This window comes from Peromyscus eremicus, chromosome 20, assembly GCF_949786415.1.
Source record: "Peromyscus eremicus chromosome 20, PerEre_H2_v1, whole genome shotgun sequence".
In the NCBI taxonomy this organism is placed as follows: Eukaryota; Metazoa; Chordata; class Mammalia; order Rodentia; family Cricetidae; genus Peromyscus; species Peromyscus eremicus.
The window spans coordinates 60236803-60256528 of NC_081436.1; the positions used below are offsets into that span (position 1 = coordinate 60236803).

Genomic DNA, 19726 nt, shown 5'->3' on the forward strand with positions numbered 1-19726 from the left:
ACGTTGTAGTTATTATTACAGGCATTAACTTTAGATACTAAGTTGGAAACTTTATAAAACCTGAATAATATAACAGTGAGTTTAGGAAAACATTGTAAGGTAAAGGAAGGCTTATCACAATGGAGAATGCCATGAGATAATAACAAAAGTATTAAATTATAAAAATTCAGGCCTCTATAAAAAATTAATATTTTCATCTCTAATACAATGAAATGAAAGTTGTTTTTTTTTCAGTAAAATCAGCATGCGTAAGTATGTTATAATGTTTAGCAACTACCATGCAATATAACTAACAAAATACTTAGAAGGATAAAATTAAATGTAGCTATAAAATTAAATTTACAATAACAATAAGAAAAAGTATATTAGACAGAAAGAAAAAACTCTAACCACTTTGTCCTCCTGGTGTGAATATCCACGAAAGCAAGTTTAAAAAGACAGAAAAGACAAAACAAAAAAAAGAAATAATTAATTCCATTCTTAGTAAGAGCAGCTTTTAAGAGTTTCTTAGTGAAACAGAGTACAGAAAAATGTTTACACTTTGACTGAATTCTAAAATCTCAACTTTAAATTAAGAGGGAAATTTTCCCATTTATTTCATTAAATTCAAGTAAAAGCATTCCAAATATTAAATATATTGAGATAGAAACAAAATAATTTCCGTAAGAGCAATTAAATATCCAAATATCAGAAAAGGGAAAGTGCCCTTTTCACAATTAAGCCTTAACTAAATACTGAACTCAGAAAAGAAAACAGAAAAAGATTTATAAATAAAGCCTTTATATATAAAAATGATAAAACATTGCATTGTTGCTCTATTCAACTACTATCAAAAGTAGACAAAACTAAGTATTACATGAAATATGTATATTTGCTTCACAAATTATTTCTATTAATTTAGATTTCTTCTAAATTTTACATAAATAAAAAGAAAAATTAAATAACTCATTAAAGATAAAATATTATTATTATTATTATTATTATTATTATTAGCAATTGCAGGTCATAGTCTCAATATCTGAAATGCATAAACAAAGCAAAGAAGAAACATAGTCAAGAGAACCTCAGCTTCCCTCAAATCCTCCCTGGATACAGTCTTCATTTCCTCCTACATACTGCCTGAAAGATCAAAGTCTCCCTCTACCTTCCTGGGTTTTCTACTCTCTGTAGCTAAACTACCACCATTTTCTCCTGCATGCTGGCCTTTTCTAATCAACTGAAAGGCCCCACTTTCATGTCACCATAATATTCTCACAGGCCTGGCCTCTTTAAATAAATAAATAAATAAATTCTGACTGTATACTTGACCTTTATATTAGTTTGAATTATCATCTTCAAGAAAACAGAGTTTTCTTGCAGGAAAGAGCTTTATCAAATATATTGTCTATTGTCTACAGAGTTCAATAGAATAGAAATGGAGACCTAGATCTAAGTCCATGCAACTATAATTACCTGATTTTTTTTTTAAAGATGCCCAAACTATACATTACACAAAAGACACCACCTTCAACAAATGGTGCTGGTCAAACTTGTCTTCAACGTGTTTTTAAAAAAGAAAAAAAAAATTGAGACTAGATTTTTATATCTCACCCTGCACAAAACTCAACTCCAATGGCTCAAGGGACTCAACATAAGAACTGATACCCTGAAACTGCTACAAGAAAAAGTAGGAAATATGCGTCAACTTACAGGCACAGGGAAGGACTTTATGAGTAAGATTCCAATAGCACAGGAAATAAGACCAACAATCAACAGATGAAAACACATGGTGACACTAAAAAGTTTCTGTGCAGCAAAGGAAAATGTGAAGTGAGTGACCAGACAGCCCATAGAATGGGAGAAATCTTTGCCAGCCATTCACCTGACATGATTAGTGTCTAGAATATACAAAGAACTAAAAAAAGACTAAACATTAAAAAATAAACAACCTCCCTTAAAAAAAAGTTATGGTACTAAATAGAAAACTCTCAAAAGAAGAAATGCAAATTGGCTAGGAAACACATTTTTTGTTTGTTTGTTTGTTTGTTTTGTTTTTCGAGACAGGGTTTCTCTGTGTAGCTTTGTGCCTGTCCTGGAACTCACTCTGTAGCCCAGGCTGGCCTCGAACTCACAGAGATCCACCTGGCTCTGCCTCCTGAGTGCTGGAATTAAAGGCGTACACCACCACTGCCCAGGAGAAACACATTTTTAAAACTGTTCAACATCCTTAGCCATCAGTATTAAAAAATGCTTCAAGATTCCATCTCACCCCATTGAGAATGGCCATCACCAGGAATAAATTCTGATGTGGAAGTCACAAAAAAAAAAAAAAGAGAAAAAAAAGGAACTCCTACAGACTGCTTGTGGAAATGTACACCAATGCATCCACTTGTGGAAGCAGTCCATGTGTTTCTCAAAAAACTAGAAACAGAACTGCCATACGACCCAGCTATACCAGTCCTGAGCATGTATCCTCAAAGGACTTCATATCCTCCTATTTGCACATCCATGTTCACAGCCACTCTATTCACAATGGCTAAGAAACAGAACAAACTGAGATGTCCAACAAGAAATGACTGGATAAGAAGGTGGTACATATACACACTGCAATGTTATTCAATTGTAAATAAAAACAAAATCTCTACGTAAATGAATGGAACTGAAAAAAAATACATGCATACTAAGTTAATAAGGCTTACAAAGACAAACACAGTTGTCCTCTCTCATCCGCAGATCCTAGCCTCAAAACTTTTGTGTGTTTAACTTGTAGCACATGAAGAAACCGAAAAACTAGAAAGAGATGTTGGGGTAGGGGATACAATAGGGACAGGAAATAGTAACTGAGAGTGAACTGAAAGCAGAGAGGCGGAATACTGAGGGTGGAAGGCTTAAGCAGGTAGAGGGAGGGAGTATGGAGGAAATAGGGGAGGAGAATCTAGCCCAAAGAAAGAATATTTGGAAAACCATATGGATGCCGACGATCTCCCAGCTGGGGAGGAAGAATCATTTTTTTTTTTTATACTGTGTCCCCAATAGTGCATTTCCTATACTCCAGCAGGCAGCCCCACACTTTTTAATTTTTGAGAAGGCCTGGTTATGGAGCATTTGTGGGGAGGCAGAGAGGATGGGACTAGATACATGATCAAGATTCATTGTATAAACATATAAAATTCTTTAGGATAAAGAAAAGTTATTATTAAAAATAAATTAAAATTAAATGTTTGAAAAATGATGGTGATGATACATATCCCAAAACAGCATGTCTATGATATGTAGACCAATATTTTCCTTCCAGTCATTCACTCAAAAGTTAATACACTGACCTATTACATACTAGGTACAGAGAAATATGCACTGAGTAGTCCAAGTGAATTAAAGAGATGCAATCAATTAACAACGAAATTTGAGAATACTAGATTAGAGATCTGTATAATCCAGTGTACCACAAAGGAGTAAGTAGTTGATTCACACAGAATACCCAAAGAAGGATCATGAAGGAGGTGGTGCTTATGTTGACAAAAACAAGTAACTGTTCATCAAGTAGGTAAGGATTTTAGAGTGAGGTCTAGAGAGGAGACTATTTCTGACTGTCGTAGAAGGACGAGCCAAGGCACAGCAGACCCAGATGGAGATAACTAAAGAGCAGTGCTGTGGTGTGGCTGGTCTGGGACACAGAGGACTGAGTGGAGTGCTCCTAGTTAGTCAGGGGACAGACAGACCGGAAGGCTGTTAACACCACAGAAACTGCAGTCACTTGGCAGACTAGGACTCACTATGGCAGTGTGTGTGTGTGTCTGAGAAGCAAAGACTAGAGCACACAGACCAGTAAGAGAATAGAATTAAATGAGAGTCTGTAGAAACAAAATTATTCAATTTTTAAAACTTGTGGGGAAAGTGATAAAGGGAAGAAATCTGAGGTCTGGCTTTCTGGCTTAGGTGACAACATGTAGTGATACTATTGGAAAAGGTAAAAATTTCAGAAGGAAATCTGAGGATTATTCCAGCAGCAGAAAGGATATAGTAAGTCTAGTCTTCAATAAGTAAAATCTAGTGGTATTCTAAGACATTTATGAAAGAAGAATTATAAAAATAACATTTCAAAAGACTACAATGTCATAGTTCTTTTGTGGATCTTAACTATTTGAATTTAAAACAAGTTAAAAATAAGGATTGTTAATTTCTTTAAAATGTGGTTTCATTGTTCATTGTGTGGGGCTATTAATATTTGAAATTAACTTACTTTACCGAGAGAGTCTTAAACTATTATAGTCTCCATTATTATTAGAAGGCACTGTGGTTGTCATTACACTCTTCCCCATATATTCTAAACAGTGTTTCCTAACGTGAGGTTTGCCTTAGCTACTGATAAGCAGCTCATCTTAGCTACTGATTAGGACATTGGGAACTGAAGAGTTCAAATTCTCCAAGAGTTGAAGAGCAAGCAGAGAGCAGATGTAGGTTTGAAATGCAGATATGACCATAACTTGTCCTGCATCCAGTAGTTTTTCTCTTCTTTAAAATAAACTAGACTATGTGCCTCTCATACACTTTCAATTTAGCATTAAAGTTTAAGTGTTTATGACACATTTTTAGATATGTTATAAACTGATGTGATTAAATATGTGTTTATCAAATCTTGATATAAGGAAAATGTCTACTGTGCATCCTGTGCGGCAAATCAGCACCCACTAACCAACCATCATCCAAATCCAACTTTCAAGCACATTTTTTAATTTAATGACCGACATTATATGTTACTTGGAAATTCAACTTCTTTCCAAAATTTGATTCTACAAAGCATGGATGGCACACTAGAATTACGCCAAAGATTATGTTCATGTAACTATATAAATTTGCTTTTCCATTCCTCAAATTTCAACTAACCAGTTTTCTAAAACAGTACTAGCTTCAATAACTTCATTATAATATATGGAAGAATGGTTAAAAAAAAAAAGCCTAAGTCACTATATATACTACATATAATAACAAGAATTAATGAAGCTTCTTAATTAGTTTTTAGATTATTTCCTTTTTTTTTTTTTTTTTGGAGCTGAAGATTGAACCCAGGACCTTGTGCTTGCTAGGCAAACGCTCTACCACTGAGCTAAATCCCCAACCCAGTTTTTAGATTATTTAAGCAGTAGAAATACTTAGCTTTACTTCATTTATCAGAAGTATATTTATCAGATATTTCAAGAATTATATGAGTAAGTTAGTAGAAATTGATGTCATAAGACATTAAACCCAGAAAAAACCTTAAAGGTCATTTAGATTAATTCTTTTATTTTCCAGATTATTTCTGTAAGATGAAATGTCCCATTTGAAGTGCTCTATTTAAGCTAAACAATGTAATTCTGAAAATTTTCAAAGTTAGATTAATCAAGCAGATGGAAATTAATTAAACACATGGTGATCAATTTTTCCCACCAAAAGACAAAAGAAACAAGTTAAAGCTGTCATATTTTGAAGTGTAAAATAATCCTTATTGCCGGGCATGGTGACACATGCCTTTAATCCCAGCACTCGAGAGGCAGAGGCAGGCAGATCTCCAAGTTCAAATCCAGCCTGATCTACAGAGCAAGTTCCAGGACAGCCAGGGATACACAGAGAAACCCTGTCTCAAAAAAGAAAAAAACAAAACAAAAGTAAGTTTAAAAAAATTCCTTATTATAAATTACTCTTAATGTCTTTCCAATTCAATGTTTTCCACAATTTAAATGTTACAAAATAATGTTTCCTCATCTCCTCATTTGACTATAATCCTATGGGATTTTTACTTGTTAAGGAAATATTATCTAAAGAGGAAAATAAAAAGCAGAATGTTTCAGTATCTCTTTCATTGGCATCTCCACATGACTAGCATGTCTTTTGTTCTGTGTCCTCAGTGTACCAAGAGACACAGTTAACGGCAAAGGGTGGTTCCACATGAAAGAGCCTCAAAACTAAACAGTTATTTTCCTGTATTCTCTTAGAAGATTACAAGAATTTTAATAACTTTATATTGAGATATAAAATATTTGTATTCTCTATAAGGATAGTCTGACAATATTTCACTGACCTTAAATAAGTCAAAGAAATGCATTGAGCAACTACTAAGAGCAAAATCTTCTATGACATGAGGCATCTGGGTATTTACAAGACCAAATTTGAAAATGTAAACTGGACCTTGTAACGTGGATGTTTTCCCCATTCCATTCAAATGAATGCCTTCCTATATAAATTAAGATGTTCATATTACAGCTCTCCCACTTGAAAGAAAATTTAAAAGTTCTAATACAGAAACCCAAGGCTCTCTTCCCTGAACTAAATTCTAAATTGCTTTTTAGTCTTTTACTTTCCTGACATCACCCTCAGATAGAAATCGAGAAGAGAGAATCATGAAGTGTCCTGCCTCTGGCTCCCTCCTTCTTCAATGAAACTGTTCGTGCAGCTAAGCTAAAATATAGAGATTTAAAGTTGTTCACAATACAACATATGTTCAAGGAGTAATCTAACATTTTACTGTACTTAAGACTTCTATAGTGAAAAGGTACCTAGCATACATTAGAAACGGAGATATGTATTAGCAAGCAATTAAGCTATGATCAGATGTCATCAGATACTTGTTTCTAGTCTACACTGAGTAGCAAGGATCACATTTTTCCTTCCTGCCTGAACAAAAAGCATAAAGATATACTGCAACATTCTGCTTCTTAATTCAACATTATTATCACATGGGAGACCCTCCGCTATTTGGTTTGCTGTTCTGGGATTAGAAATCACACATGCTAGGCAAGTGTTCTATCACTGAACTATGTCTACAGTCCTGTTTGACTTTAATTGAGACATGTAACTCACACTAGATTCCAATTTACAATCATCCTGCCTTGGCCTTCCTAGTAGCTCAGATTAAACAATGTTCCTCCAGATCTGACGAGAAGAATGTCTTTTCAGACACTTGATATCAAGTGTTGTGCAATGGATAGCAGTTGAAGCATAGACTCACAAATGGTCAGAAAACAGAGAATAAGTGTCTCTGGAGTGCTCAGCCATAACAGTGACAACTACCCACACACTTTCTCCTCAGCCTCAGAGAACTCTGAGGAAGTGAAAGTTTTAAGAGTGTAAGAGCCAAAGGTTTGGGAGGACTGGAGGAAACAGTATCTTCTGCACATGACAAGATGTTCATGAACTCATTGCAGCTGTGGTTGTTTGTACAAGCCCTGCACAAGATCAGTCCAGGGAATACTCCAGCAGGAAGTAGGGAAGAGCCCAGAAGCCCCTACCTCTTCTGAGGAGTTGTGGACAGTTATGGCTGTTAGGAAAGAGAAAGCCTTTTTTTAAGGTATGTCCCTTGTACTATACCATGGTACATCAGATGACCTCATATCTATGTGCATATGGGCAACACAGACTCAGTGGGTTATTTGAAAGAATGAGAAAGAGGAAAAGGGAGAGAATAAAGTTGGGAGGGAAATGGAGGAGGATCTGGAAAGAGCTGGAAGAGAGAGGGGTAAATACGATCAAAATACATATATGCATGTATGAAACCTCAAATAATGTTAATGTTGTGTTTTCAAGGTAATTAACATAAGGCAACAAAGGGCAATGTCAGTGAAAGAGAGACAAGGAGATAAGCGAAATACTAAACCCAGTCTACTGTTCAAGAATTTCCAAAAAGCAGGACAGTGAGAAGAAGCTTCGCAAGAGCCTGGAGACAGAATCAAAGAGAAAAAGACTCAGAGGCTGAGAGGAAATTTTGAGGGCATTTTTTAATTTAAAGAAAATGAAAAATATTAAATTGGAAATTGAGGAAGCAACTAAAAGTACTTGAAAGAAATTAGGAGCATGTGATCCCTATATCAGAGAAAGGTATTAAAACTTCACTTTCCCTTTAAGAACACAAAATTCAACCAAAGGAAATAGAAAAAATAATAAGGTTGAAAGCATAATTTAGCAATAGAGAAAACTCAATAAAACAAATTGATTTTTAGGTCAATAAAACTATCAAATATGTGGCCAAATTCAACAGAAAAAAGACTCTAATTACCAAAATAAGGAATGATGCAGCATCACCACTGAGTATATGCATATTAAAAAAATAATGGAATATTATGAAGATTTTTACATCAATAAATTTAATTATGTGAAACTGGACAAATTCCTTAAAAGATATAATTATTAAAACTTACTCATACACACAAAAAAAACCTCTGAATCAAATAAAACACTTAAAGTGTGCTTTAACACCTCCCCAGATACCTTGACAGATCAAAACTAACAAGTATGTTTAATAACTAAAAAAGGACTGCTGTCACTGAATAGCACCAGCAAGACAACTCAACTGTTCTGCATGTGGATCAGACATCAAAAAAAAAAAAAAAATAGATTATCAGTTGTAGCTGGAGAATTTCCTGCCTGGCCCACGGTCAGGGCAAATCTCTCTCAGGCTGGAGAATTTCTCTCCAGCTCCCGCCACCAAGTCCCGCCAGTCCCAGAGCCCACTTATAAAATAAACACACAGACTCTTACATTATTTAAACTGCTTGGCCATTAGCTCAGGCCTGTCACTGTCTAGCTCTTACTCTTATATTTAGCCCATTTCTATTAATCTTTACTTTGCCACATGGCTCATGGCTTACTGGTACCTTACATCTTCCTTGTCCTGATGGCGGATGGCAGTGTCTGCCTCCCCGCCTTCCACTTCCCAGAATTCTTTTCCTTGTCCCGCCTATACTTCCTGCCTAGCCAATGGCCAATCAGTGATTTATTTACTGACCAATCAGCAACACACTTGACATACAGACCATCCCACAGCAATCAGTTCTATACAAACTCTCCTATGACATTAAAGAGAGTAAAATACTTTATAATCTTTTCCATTAGGCCAGTGTGATGCTAATTCCAAAATCAAGGAAAGAGATTTGCAAATCAAACTCATGAATAATAAAATGAGTTATCTATCTATCATGACCAACTGGATTTTATTTCAAAAAAACAGGGTTGGTTTAGTCAAAAATCAGTCAATATACCTCATCATCTTAAATAAGCGGAAAAAAAAGCAAAAAATAATCTCAATAGAAGGCAAAAGGCATTGGGAAGGTCCAACTCCTATTGAAGATCTTAAAAAAAAAATTCTTAGCAAATTTGTAATTGATGGCACCTATGAAAAATTATAGGTAACATTTTACCTAATATTGAAAGACTGAATACATTCCTTCTAAGACTAAGGATTTCTGCTTGTATCACTTTTACTCAAAATTATACTAATGTAATGTGTATATGTATACACATACATATGCACAAACTATCATCAAGCCAAGAGGAAGCATTAGGAGAAATAAAAGATTGGTTCTGGGCAAACAAAACATTGAGAGACACAAACAATAAGAAAATAAAGACATGCCGGGCAGTGGTGGCGCACGCCTTTAATCCCAGCACTCAGGAGGCAGAGCCAGGCGGATCTCTGTGAGTTCAAGGCCAGCGTGGGCTACCAAGTGAGTCCCAGGAAAGGCGCAAAGCTACACAGAGAAACCCTGTCTCAAAAAACCAAAAAAAAAAAAAAAAAAAAAAAGAAAAGAAAAGAAAGACATGAAATCACACAGGAGAACTAATTTCCACAATTATTCCCAAATAATGTATGTACAGATTTGTCTGTATGTAAAAACTATCTAAGTAATTAGTTTGATTATAAGATATTAATTAGGAAGGCAATTCAAAGAACTTAGCAGAGCATTTGTAATACTGCTTTTGCTAATTTGACAAAGTATTCTATGAGTAACATTTACATATTCACTAAAGTAGATAAAGTGTAGATAAAGCCTAGAATAAATATGAAAAAATAGGTCTTTAAATTCCATAGCTGAATGCAATTTCATTAATATGAAAACAAAAACAAAGGAGAGTATAGCTTCCAAAGCTACAAAATAAAGAAAAGATCTCAGAGCTGGAATGGTCATGTTTCCAATGACCAAAGAAGATAAATAATCTACCAAGTTTGTGAAAGTGTTGTAATAATAGAGAAATCTCTATCAGAGTTCTGATAGTAATCAGTGGCTATAAAAATCAATCTTAGTCTCTCTGGATCAGAGTTTTCATTATCCACAACAAAGGACATATCAATTAATCTCTAAATGTCTTCACTGTGTTCGAAAGTCAAAGGCCCTATGATTCTACCCAACATCACAAGCTGACTTGAAACAGTGAAGACCACCTTTCGCATTCAGTAAAAGATGAGAACACCACGGTGTGTTCTTCGTAATTTCAGGTATCTATTCCACTGTATTCACAGTAAGCTTGACTACTGGAAAACAATCATATTCTGTCCTGTACCTTGTTTGAGCGTAATGACACTCGACCCCCACACCGAGCGCAGAACTTGGTTTGGCAATAAGAACAGTTATGGCCACATCCATCAGCAAACTTCGTCTTGTGGCAGATCCCACAGGTTGGGGCGTCGCCCTTCTGTTCTTGCTGCTGCTGCGATTCTTCTCCCATCTTCTTGACTTGTTCCTTATACATTTCAAACTGTTGATGCAGTTTTCTGCAGAAAAGAAAAAGGGTTTTCAGATTCTCAAAGAAAATCACAATCTATTTTATAATTAGAATACACAGGATGAGATTAAAGGAGTATAAATTTTAATTTTATGAACTAGAGAATAATATCTTGCTTGAATGGCATATTGTAACATAAAAGTGTTGAAATTAGTTCTATCTTTAATAAACATATTAATTATAAAATTATGTTTGTGGAACACTTCCTTGAATATTAAACTAAACTTCTACCTACTACTATTTTTCAACAGTTTAGCTTCAGAAATACAGGAAGACAATTTTACCTCCACAAAGAAGCCATAACCTAGTGTCTTAAAAGCAGAGACACAGTCTCAACTGGAGTGAACTAGACTTTCCACAGACAGATAAATGCATCTGTTCACCAGTCACAACACAGCTTAGCTGTAAAAAGAAAACATTGTGACACATTCTCAGCCTAACAAATGGAGTTGTGCAAAAAAAAAAAAAAAAAAAAAAAAGGTAAAGCCAGGTATACTTGAAAATTAAAATACTGGAGCCTACGGAGCTGTCTCAGCAGCTAAGAGCACTTGTTACTCTTCAGAACCACAACTGGGTTCCCAGGTCCAACACTGGGTGGTTCACAATGTCCCAGGAGCTCTGACACCCTCTTCTGACTTCTGTGAACACAAAGACTTGCTCATACTAACATGTAGAAACACACACATAAATAAATACAAATAAAATGAATCAAAAAGAAAACTAAGTTAAGAAAAAGGACAATTGGAAAGTTGTATCATTACAAATTTTTCTATTTTCCAGTTTAATGCTTCATAACTATAATTAACTCAAGATTTAGAGAACCTCCGGGAGTGCTGGCACAGTGGCGCACCCCTTTAATCCCAGCACTCGGGAGGCAGAGGCAGGTGGATCTCTGTGAGTTCGAGGCCAGCCTGGTCTACAAAGTGAGTTCCAGGAAGGCCAGGACTATCACACACAGAAACCCTGTCTCAAAAGCCACTTTAAATTTGTAAAGATTTAGAAAACTAAAAATGGTATCACTCCAATCCTAGAGCTGACAATCGACAAAACCATAACTTATTTTAAGCCCATCAGAAGGGAAGTTATCAGGCAAACAATCTAAATTCCAAAGAACACCAAGTCTAATTGTTCCATCTCTGGCAATAACATAGGAGAAGGAAGTAGTACCACACAGATAGGTAAAGGGAAATCTTTATTATTTGAGGGGTTGTTTATTTGTTTGCTTATTTTTGAGACAGCATCTCATATATCCAAGGATGGCTTCGAACTTTCTATGTATCAAAGATGATCCTCCAGCTTCAGGTGTCCATTGCTAGGATTACAGGCATAGGCATACACAACCACATCTTTTGTATGTGTTTGTGGAGACTGAAACTAAGGCTTCACACATTCTAGGTAAATACTGTATCTACAAAGCTACAGCTCTAGACAGAGATCAGTTAAAATTTTAACAAATAGTGCAATGGCAAGATTCACCTAACATGACAACTGCAAACAGCTAAAGATCCAGACGCAGAGTGTTTTCCCACAGCCCTCCTCCCTCCACAAGCACTCTGGAAGACTTGAAAACACAGGCAAGGAACACAGCCCTGCTTGGGGAGAGTGCACATGTGCAGACATTAAAAGGTAAATTGTGGCTGCTGAGGTACAGACATGATTTCCTGATTCTGCTAAAAATAGTAAAAGCTTTCTTTAAACCACAAGCAAGAAAAGTAAGCTCTGTCACTTAAGATGAAGGCAAAGAGCCATTATGGCTACAGATAAGATTGAAGAAATCCTTTCTCCACAGTGCAGAAAATACCCAAACACAAACAAAACATCTTTTATCACTGGGACATGGGAAGAAACTCCTGCCCCAAAACTGGATACAGAACTGGAGATCAAGGCATACTTGTTTCCATAGGTGAGAGAGACCAAGAACTCACAAGGTGACTAGGGCCTGTCGAAACTAGAAAGAGGGAACTGTCACAGAGCACACCCATTTCCCTGCGATGCAATCATAAAGAAATAAGCATCAGAAGCTGACTACTTCCAAAGACTCCAGTGCATGGGAGTAACCTATGTAGCCCTCACATGGGGAGTATGTGTAAGGACGGCAACTTCCAGCACACCAGCATCCATTAAGAGGGAATGCAAAAGCAGCTCACATGCTTGGAAGAGTTTTGTGCCAATGCTGCACTAAAGACAATGATGGCAACACCAAAATCCAAACTTATCTGAATTCGTGATTTCTTTGAGGTTTCAATTCCCAACACCAACAGCCTGTCGGAAAGGGTATTCCACATCCAGGTACAAATACAATTCAAAGATACAGCACCAAGAGATGAAAACAACAAATAACTAATCTACTACAAGAAACGTAACAACTAGACTCAAAGAGGACATGGACTTGGGAATAAGCACATATGGGAGGCAGCATAGGAGGAATGGGAGGGAGAAAGAAAGAATGATACAATTATATCTTAACTAAAATGTTTAAAATTATTACAATAAAGAAGACATAGAAAAAGTGGAATCATTCATGAAGAAATGGGGAATTAGAACAGAAAATTGTAATAATGAAATAAAGAATCGGATGGAAATTCTAGAAGGAAAATTATGCTATCAAAGATGAAGAATTCTTTCCTGAGAAGACTGTACAGTAAGCTAGAAAATGAGTTGATAAAAACTGTCCAAAATGAAACTGACAGAGTATAAGCGAGGTCAGAGAAACAGCAATGACCTCACTGTCAATGTGGTGGGTGAAATAAAACTCCAGAAAAAAAAAAAATTAAAGAGATAAGGACAATTTTACAAAAATAACAAGAAGACACTAAGACAAAACACACCTCAAAACACACCTTATAAAATAACCCCAAATTCTCATTCATTCCTCCACCCCACCCCTCACTCTCTCACATCCTCTCATCAAATAGCCAGAAACCAAAGTAAAAACTCTAAAGGCAATTAGACAAAACTAGGTCTGAATAAAAACATCATAAGAAAACATGTTATTGTGTATGCCAACTTGAAAATTAAAGGGGAAAATGTACAAAACAAGTAGAATAAAATTAAATCACAATAACCACTCCTCATCTACCAATGAGTATCCTGTGTATAATAGATAATGTCCTCTTATCAAAATAAATGAAAGATTTCCTTCCAAGGAAAAAACAAAACTCAACTGTAGGCTGCCTATAAGACCCACTTCACCACTGAAGACACCCAGATTAAAGTAGGACTGAGGAGATATTCCACACAAGCAGAAACACACAAAGCAAAGAGGGTTACCTTACATCTGATAAAAATAAACTACTATGTCAAAAACTGTAAAAAGGTACGAAGAAAGTTCTTCTATTATAATAAATTCATCAAGAACATATACGAATTCTAAAATGTATACACCCAACACTGAAGCAGCAAAATACAATACATAAGGCAAATACTAGATACTACTGAAACAGTAAAAAATACTAGATACTACTGAAACAGTAAACAATACTAGATACTACTGAAACAGTAAAAAATACTAGATACTACTGAAACAGTAAACAATACTAGATACTACTGAAACAGTAAACAATACTAGATACTACTGAAACAGTAAAAAATACTAGATACTACTGAAACAGTAAAAAATACTAGATACTACTGAAACAGTAAACAATACTAGATACTACTGAAACAGTAAAAAATACTAGATACTACTGAAACAGTAAAAAATACTAGATACTACTGAAACAGTAAAAAATACTAGATACTACTGAAACAGTAAAAAATACTAGATACTACTGAAACAGTAAAAAATACTAGATACTACTGAAACAGTAAAAAAGAGTGACGGGCTCCATTAGCTCGCTAGCAACAATTTATAGAGCATAGAAACAGAAAAATCAATATAGACATGAAGGTCTTGAAGTGCACTGTAGATATAATGGGACAAAAATAAATTATTTTTCTATCCCAAAATAGCAGAATACACATTCATCTCAAGAGCATACACTACAACACTCCAAGATAATCCACATGGTCAACTACAAAACAAGTCTCAGCAAACTTAAGAAAACCAGAACCACATCAAAATGTTCGTTTAGGTTATAAAATTTACAAATATGTGAAAATTAAATAATATGCTCATTGTTAACTCGTTGTCCCTTGTTATAAAGAAAACTATTATAATGACCTACAAAGTCTTGAATGTACAGTCATGTGCCAAATGATGATGCTTCAATCAACGATGAGCTGCGCATATAATGGGAGTTCCATCAAATTATAACATAGCCTAGGTATAGAGTAAGTTTGTGTAATTATACCATATGATATTTGTAGAGTGATGACATCATCTAATCACACATTTCTCATAACCCCACTGTGAAGTGACATACGACTGTACAAGGTACAAGTCGACGTTTTGACATTATTTCTTGTCTCCTTTAAAGTCATCCTGTCTTTCTTTCAGTCCTTACACACATCAGAATGCATCGTGACATGTTCTCCTGCCTTCAATTCATAGTTCTCTCTCTAGTCCTATATCTCTCTGTGCATCTACCTACCTACCTACCTACCTACCTACCTAACCTACCTATCTGCCCCATCATCGGTATAGCCCAGGCTGGCCTAGAACTCAAGAACTTCCTGCTCCGATTCCCAAGTGATAAGACTGAGGTGGGTGCTATCATGCCTAACAGAAGAAAGACTCCCCAACCTGAAATCATACCTGGACCACAGCAGTGAGAGTATCAAATTCTAACCAGTAGGCCCAAAGAACAAGACACTTTTCTAGTTTCAGATGAAGTTCATTCAAAAGGACTGCCACTCATATCAACTGCTTATTCAGATCTTTTAACAAACACTATGGATATGGCTTTCTATATTTTTCTTCCTGGTTTGAAGGAGTATCATAGATACCTTACATATTGTCCTTTATAAATTTAAACACAGCAAAATCTTCTCCAAGTTTGTGGTCTAATTGCTTATTTTGCAGTAGTCAATATACCAATTTTTTCCTTCATCACTGTGATTTAACTGCTGGGTATGTGTGGGTGTGGGTGTGTGTGTGTGTGTGTGTGTGTGTGTGTATGTGTAGGCACGTATGTGCACGCAAATACATGCATGTGCATTTACCTGTGTTAGTCATAAATTCTCCAGTCTCTTCTAAATAGCCTTATAAGTTTACCTCTCACAGCTAAGCTTTTAATCGATCTGAAGTTTATTTTTATACGTGATATGATACAGAGATTTAATCTCAATGTTCTTTATATAGAGATTCTATTTGCCCATCATCGTTTATTAAGTAGTTAACCTCTCTTCTACCAATTTGTGCGATCAGCCTATCATATATTAAGATCCATACTTACATTGATGGACACTGTACTGTATTTCACTGGGAGCAGTGTCTACTCTTACTCCAGGACAACACTGTCAAAACCAAACTTGCAATACATTGAAAGGTCCAAGAGATCTTACATAGATAAATTTTAATACATAACTTTCTAGAAAGGCAGATTAGAAAGTCGCCACACATTGCAAAGGGCTGCATAATATTTTAGGCATGTGGGCCATACATTCTTTGTCACAACTCATCACTGAGACATAAAGGCATCCATAAATAATGTGCAAATAAATGAGCTAGGATATATTCCACTAAAACTTTATGCACAATCCAAGTTTAGCAAATTTCAATAGTCAAAGACACCATATTCTATTAAAAAGCACTTTACAAACTAATATTTAAGTTATATACAATAATGCATAAATTTTGAAGTGTTGGTAATTTTTATTATTTCATAAAAGCTTAATAATCCAAAGTTTTGTGTATGTTCTCTATCAATATTCATCACTAAAGAAGTCATCAAATTCAGTATTTTCTAAAGTAAGTGTTATTCCCTGTGAATTAACAGATCCTATAAATTCGTGTTTACTGCTATTCCTGAAAATCTTTCCCAGCCTCGCAGTTTTACTGCTGTTATTTATACATGTGTTTTTAAGCTCTCCACAAACCAATCATTTCCATTACTGCTTTAAAAGGCATCTGTGGCAGGTTTGCTCCTTAAAACTTTACTTTCGATGGTGAACTCACACCTTTTCCTATTTCTAGACTGATGTTAAATTTATTTTCTCCCTTTTCTGAGACTCATCATATAATCTCTGGATACAGATATTTGAGGTAGTTTGTAGATGACATATTTTTGTTATGATTGAGATATGAAGTTTTGTCCCAAAAGGACCTTGCACTGAATGTCTGGTCCTTAGCTGAGGAAACACTTGTGGAGGTTATCAAAACGTTGGGAGGTAGGGCCTAGCTAAAGGATGCTGGCCATTAGGAGTAGATCCAAAAGTAGTGGTTCTCAACCTATGCATCCAACCTCTTTGGGGGTTGCATATCAGATATCCTGCATATCAGATACTAACATTACAACTCATAACCGTAGCAAAATTACAGTTATGAAGTAGCAATGAAAATAATTTTATGGTTGGGGTCAGTACAATATGAGCTTTATTAAAGGGTCACAGCATTAGGCAGGTTGAGAACCACTGTCCTAAAGGATATTGCGAGTATTTTCTTTCTGACCCCTTCCTCCCTCCCTCCTCTCTCTTCTTCTTCCCCGAGCCCTACACCAACCCATCTGCCTGCCATGAGGTATGTAACCTCTGTCATATCCCCCCACTGCCATGTTCTGTCCAAGTGATGGATACGGCCAAGCAAACAAGGACTAAACCTTCTGAAACCATGAACCAAAATTAACGCATTCTCCCTTAGGTTGTTTCTGTCTAGTACTGTTATAGAAACAATAAAAGCAACCATTTTCTTCAAGCAGTATATTATAGTTCAAAATTTAAAAAAAAACTGAGAGTTCCTTGCTACATCAATTTATAAAGACTCAAATTAGAATACCTATTCCGAATTATAGAGATGACTTGAAGAGGGGAAAGAAATCCATACATCCCTGATATACAGCACTGTGGGTGGCTTCCCCGACAGGCTCATGTTTGAATATTTGGTCCCCAGTTGATGAGCCTGTTTACGAAGGATTAGGAGGTGTGACTTTGTTGGAAGAGCTGTGTCATGGGGTGGGATTTAAGGCTTCAAAAGCCTCCTGCAATCTTCAGTGTATTCTCTGCCTTCTGCTGTGAATCAAGATGGAGCTCTCAGGTGATCCTGCAATCATGCCTCTGCTTGGCCATCATGGACTCTAACCCTCTAAAACTGTAAACCCAATTAAACACTTTCTTTTATGAGCTACCTCAGTCATGGTGTTTTGTCACAGCAGTAGAAAAGTATAACTAAGACATGCAGCTTTGTAACTTTTTTTGAAATCTAATAGTTAAAATAGTTAAAAGGTAAAAATAGTTCGGTCTCTTTACTCTTCTCTGTTGAAAAGATTTTACTATTGGTAAAACATTTTACTTCCATAAAACACTGTGATGCTCTTATCCATTTCCTTGAAAATCATATTGAGCTTATCACTGCCATTGCATTGTATTATAGATTAGTTTGAGGACAACTGACATCTTTAGGACATCGAGTCTTCCTACTCACTAGGGTTTCCATTTATTGCTAATTCTCAAAAATAACAAAAGTTTTGCCACTAATATTTTATCTCAAAATTTTGTGCTTTAATTTATAATCAAGTACCCAGAAGTCTATGAACTAACCTCTATTTCAGTTTAAACTATTTCCTTCCTAGTTCATTTTATTTCTTTTAAGATAGCATCTAATCTAGCCAGGCGGATCTCTGTGAGTTCGAGGCCAGCCTGGTCTCCAAAGCGAGTTCCAGGAAAGGCGCAAAGCTACACAGAGAAACCCTGTCTCAAAAAAAAAAAAAAAAAAGATAGCATCTATAGAATTTACTATAACAACCAAATTATTTCCATGTTCTATATGTAGTTATGGGGAAAGTAAAAGAACGTTCCCCACAATTCCCCAGAACTAACAGAACCATGATACTTTCCTTCTACCCCTCCTTCAGTGTTCCTGCAGCACTTCACTATTCCTTAGGAATGTATTTCATAGCTTCAACGATTGGGTCAAATCTCTCCATTAGGCCTTTTCAAAGCATCAGAACATACTGCATTTATCACAACTGCACTTTTTGTTCATTACATGACTTTCTGATTACCCCTACTTGTGTAATGAAAAAAAAAACCCATGAAGATTTTTGTTTTGCTTTCAATTTTACCCCATTATTTACTAGCTTAATAATATATGTTCCATAGCCAACTTGTCAATAAATACTTATTGAATGCTTGAATTAATAAGTAACATTGTATATAACCTCTTTGGTAGGTGGAACAAAACATGTAAACTTGAACATAACCTAGTTCTTGTCAACAGTAAAATAAGACACATGGATGTATGGATATTGGACAGTCATATAAGCAAACTAAAAATTAATTGAAACACCCATAAAATAAATGTAAAAAAACCTGGTTCTAGAAAACAGAAATTAATTATAAATAGTATAAGCATGACTTCACAGAAAAGGGACATTTTTTAGTTTTTAAACATCCTGTTCTTAGAAGGTGAGTATAGTAGGTCTCAACTGAGGAATTAATTTCTACTTCAAGTTTTTCATATGCAAAATATAAAAGCAGATGAAAATTCAGGCGGTAGGAAGAATGTGCATTTTTGAATAAGACATACATCAGGAGAGAATAAAAACACAGAAAAGTGGACTCTAGAAAGGCAACTTAGAATATCTAATTCCATGCACAGGACTATTTCCTAGATTATTACATATCTACCCTCATTTTTGACATCCATTAGAGAAATCAGTTAGTCACTGTGAAAATATTTTACAAAATGATCTGAAATGAATCAGATATTCCATTGACTTTAGGCTACCAATATAGTGATCAGACTGAGTCCAAGACAGCAACCACAGGAAGCCCAACCTCTACATCTATTTAACTTCCGGTCCCCAGCTTGCACGCCTACCATGCACCTTTGCACTGCACCAGTCTGGAACTGACTGGAGTAGAGGCCCAGCGCTACACTGAGAACTTCAGGTAGGAATTCCCAGAGCCAGTTTCCCCAACACACTTTCAGCATCTCCCCAACCACTGAGTCTCAAGGCCTAGGCCATATGGATCAAAACAGAACCATACTTAAGAGATTCCCATGAACAGTAGGGATTGGGTGCTGGGAGGATGGAAGGAGAGAGTACTGGGAGAGACAACCGGAATTGGGGCCGTCTCAGGGATGAGCTAGAAACCTAGTGTAATGTAAACTCCT

The 19726-nt window shown here is 35.8% G+C and overlaps 1 protein-coding gene across 3 annotated transcripts in view; it reads right to left on the minus strand.

Annotated features, from left to right (window-relative positions):
* The window catches only part of Rims2 (regulating synaptic membrane exocytosis 2), a 473841-nt gene that overhangs the window by 374503 nt on the left and 79612 nt on the right, over nucleotides 1–19726 (minus strand). For all 3 annotated transcript variants that reach the window (XM_059247963.1, XM_059247965.1, XM_059247962.1), the window contains one exon: nucleotides 10291–10501. In XM_059247963.1, the coding sequence (XP_059103946.1) occupies nucleotides 10291–10501 (211 nt within the window). The remainder of the gene's footprint in view (nucleotides 1–10290; nucleotides 10502–19726) is intronic.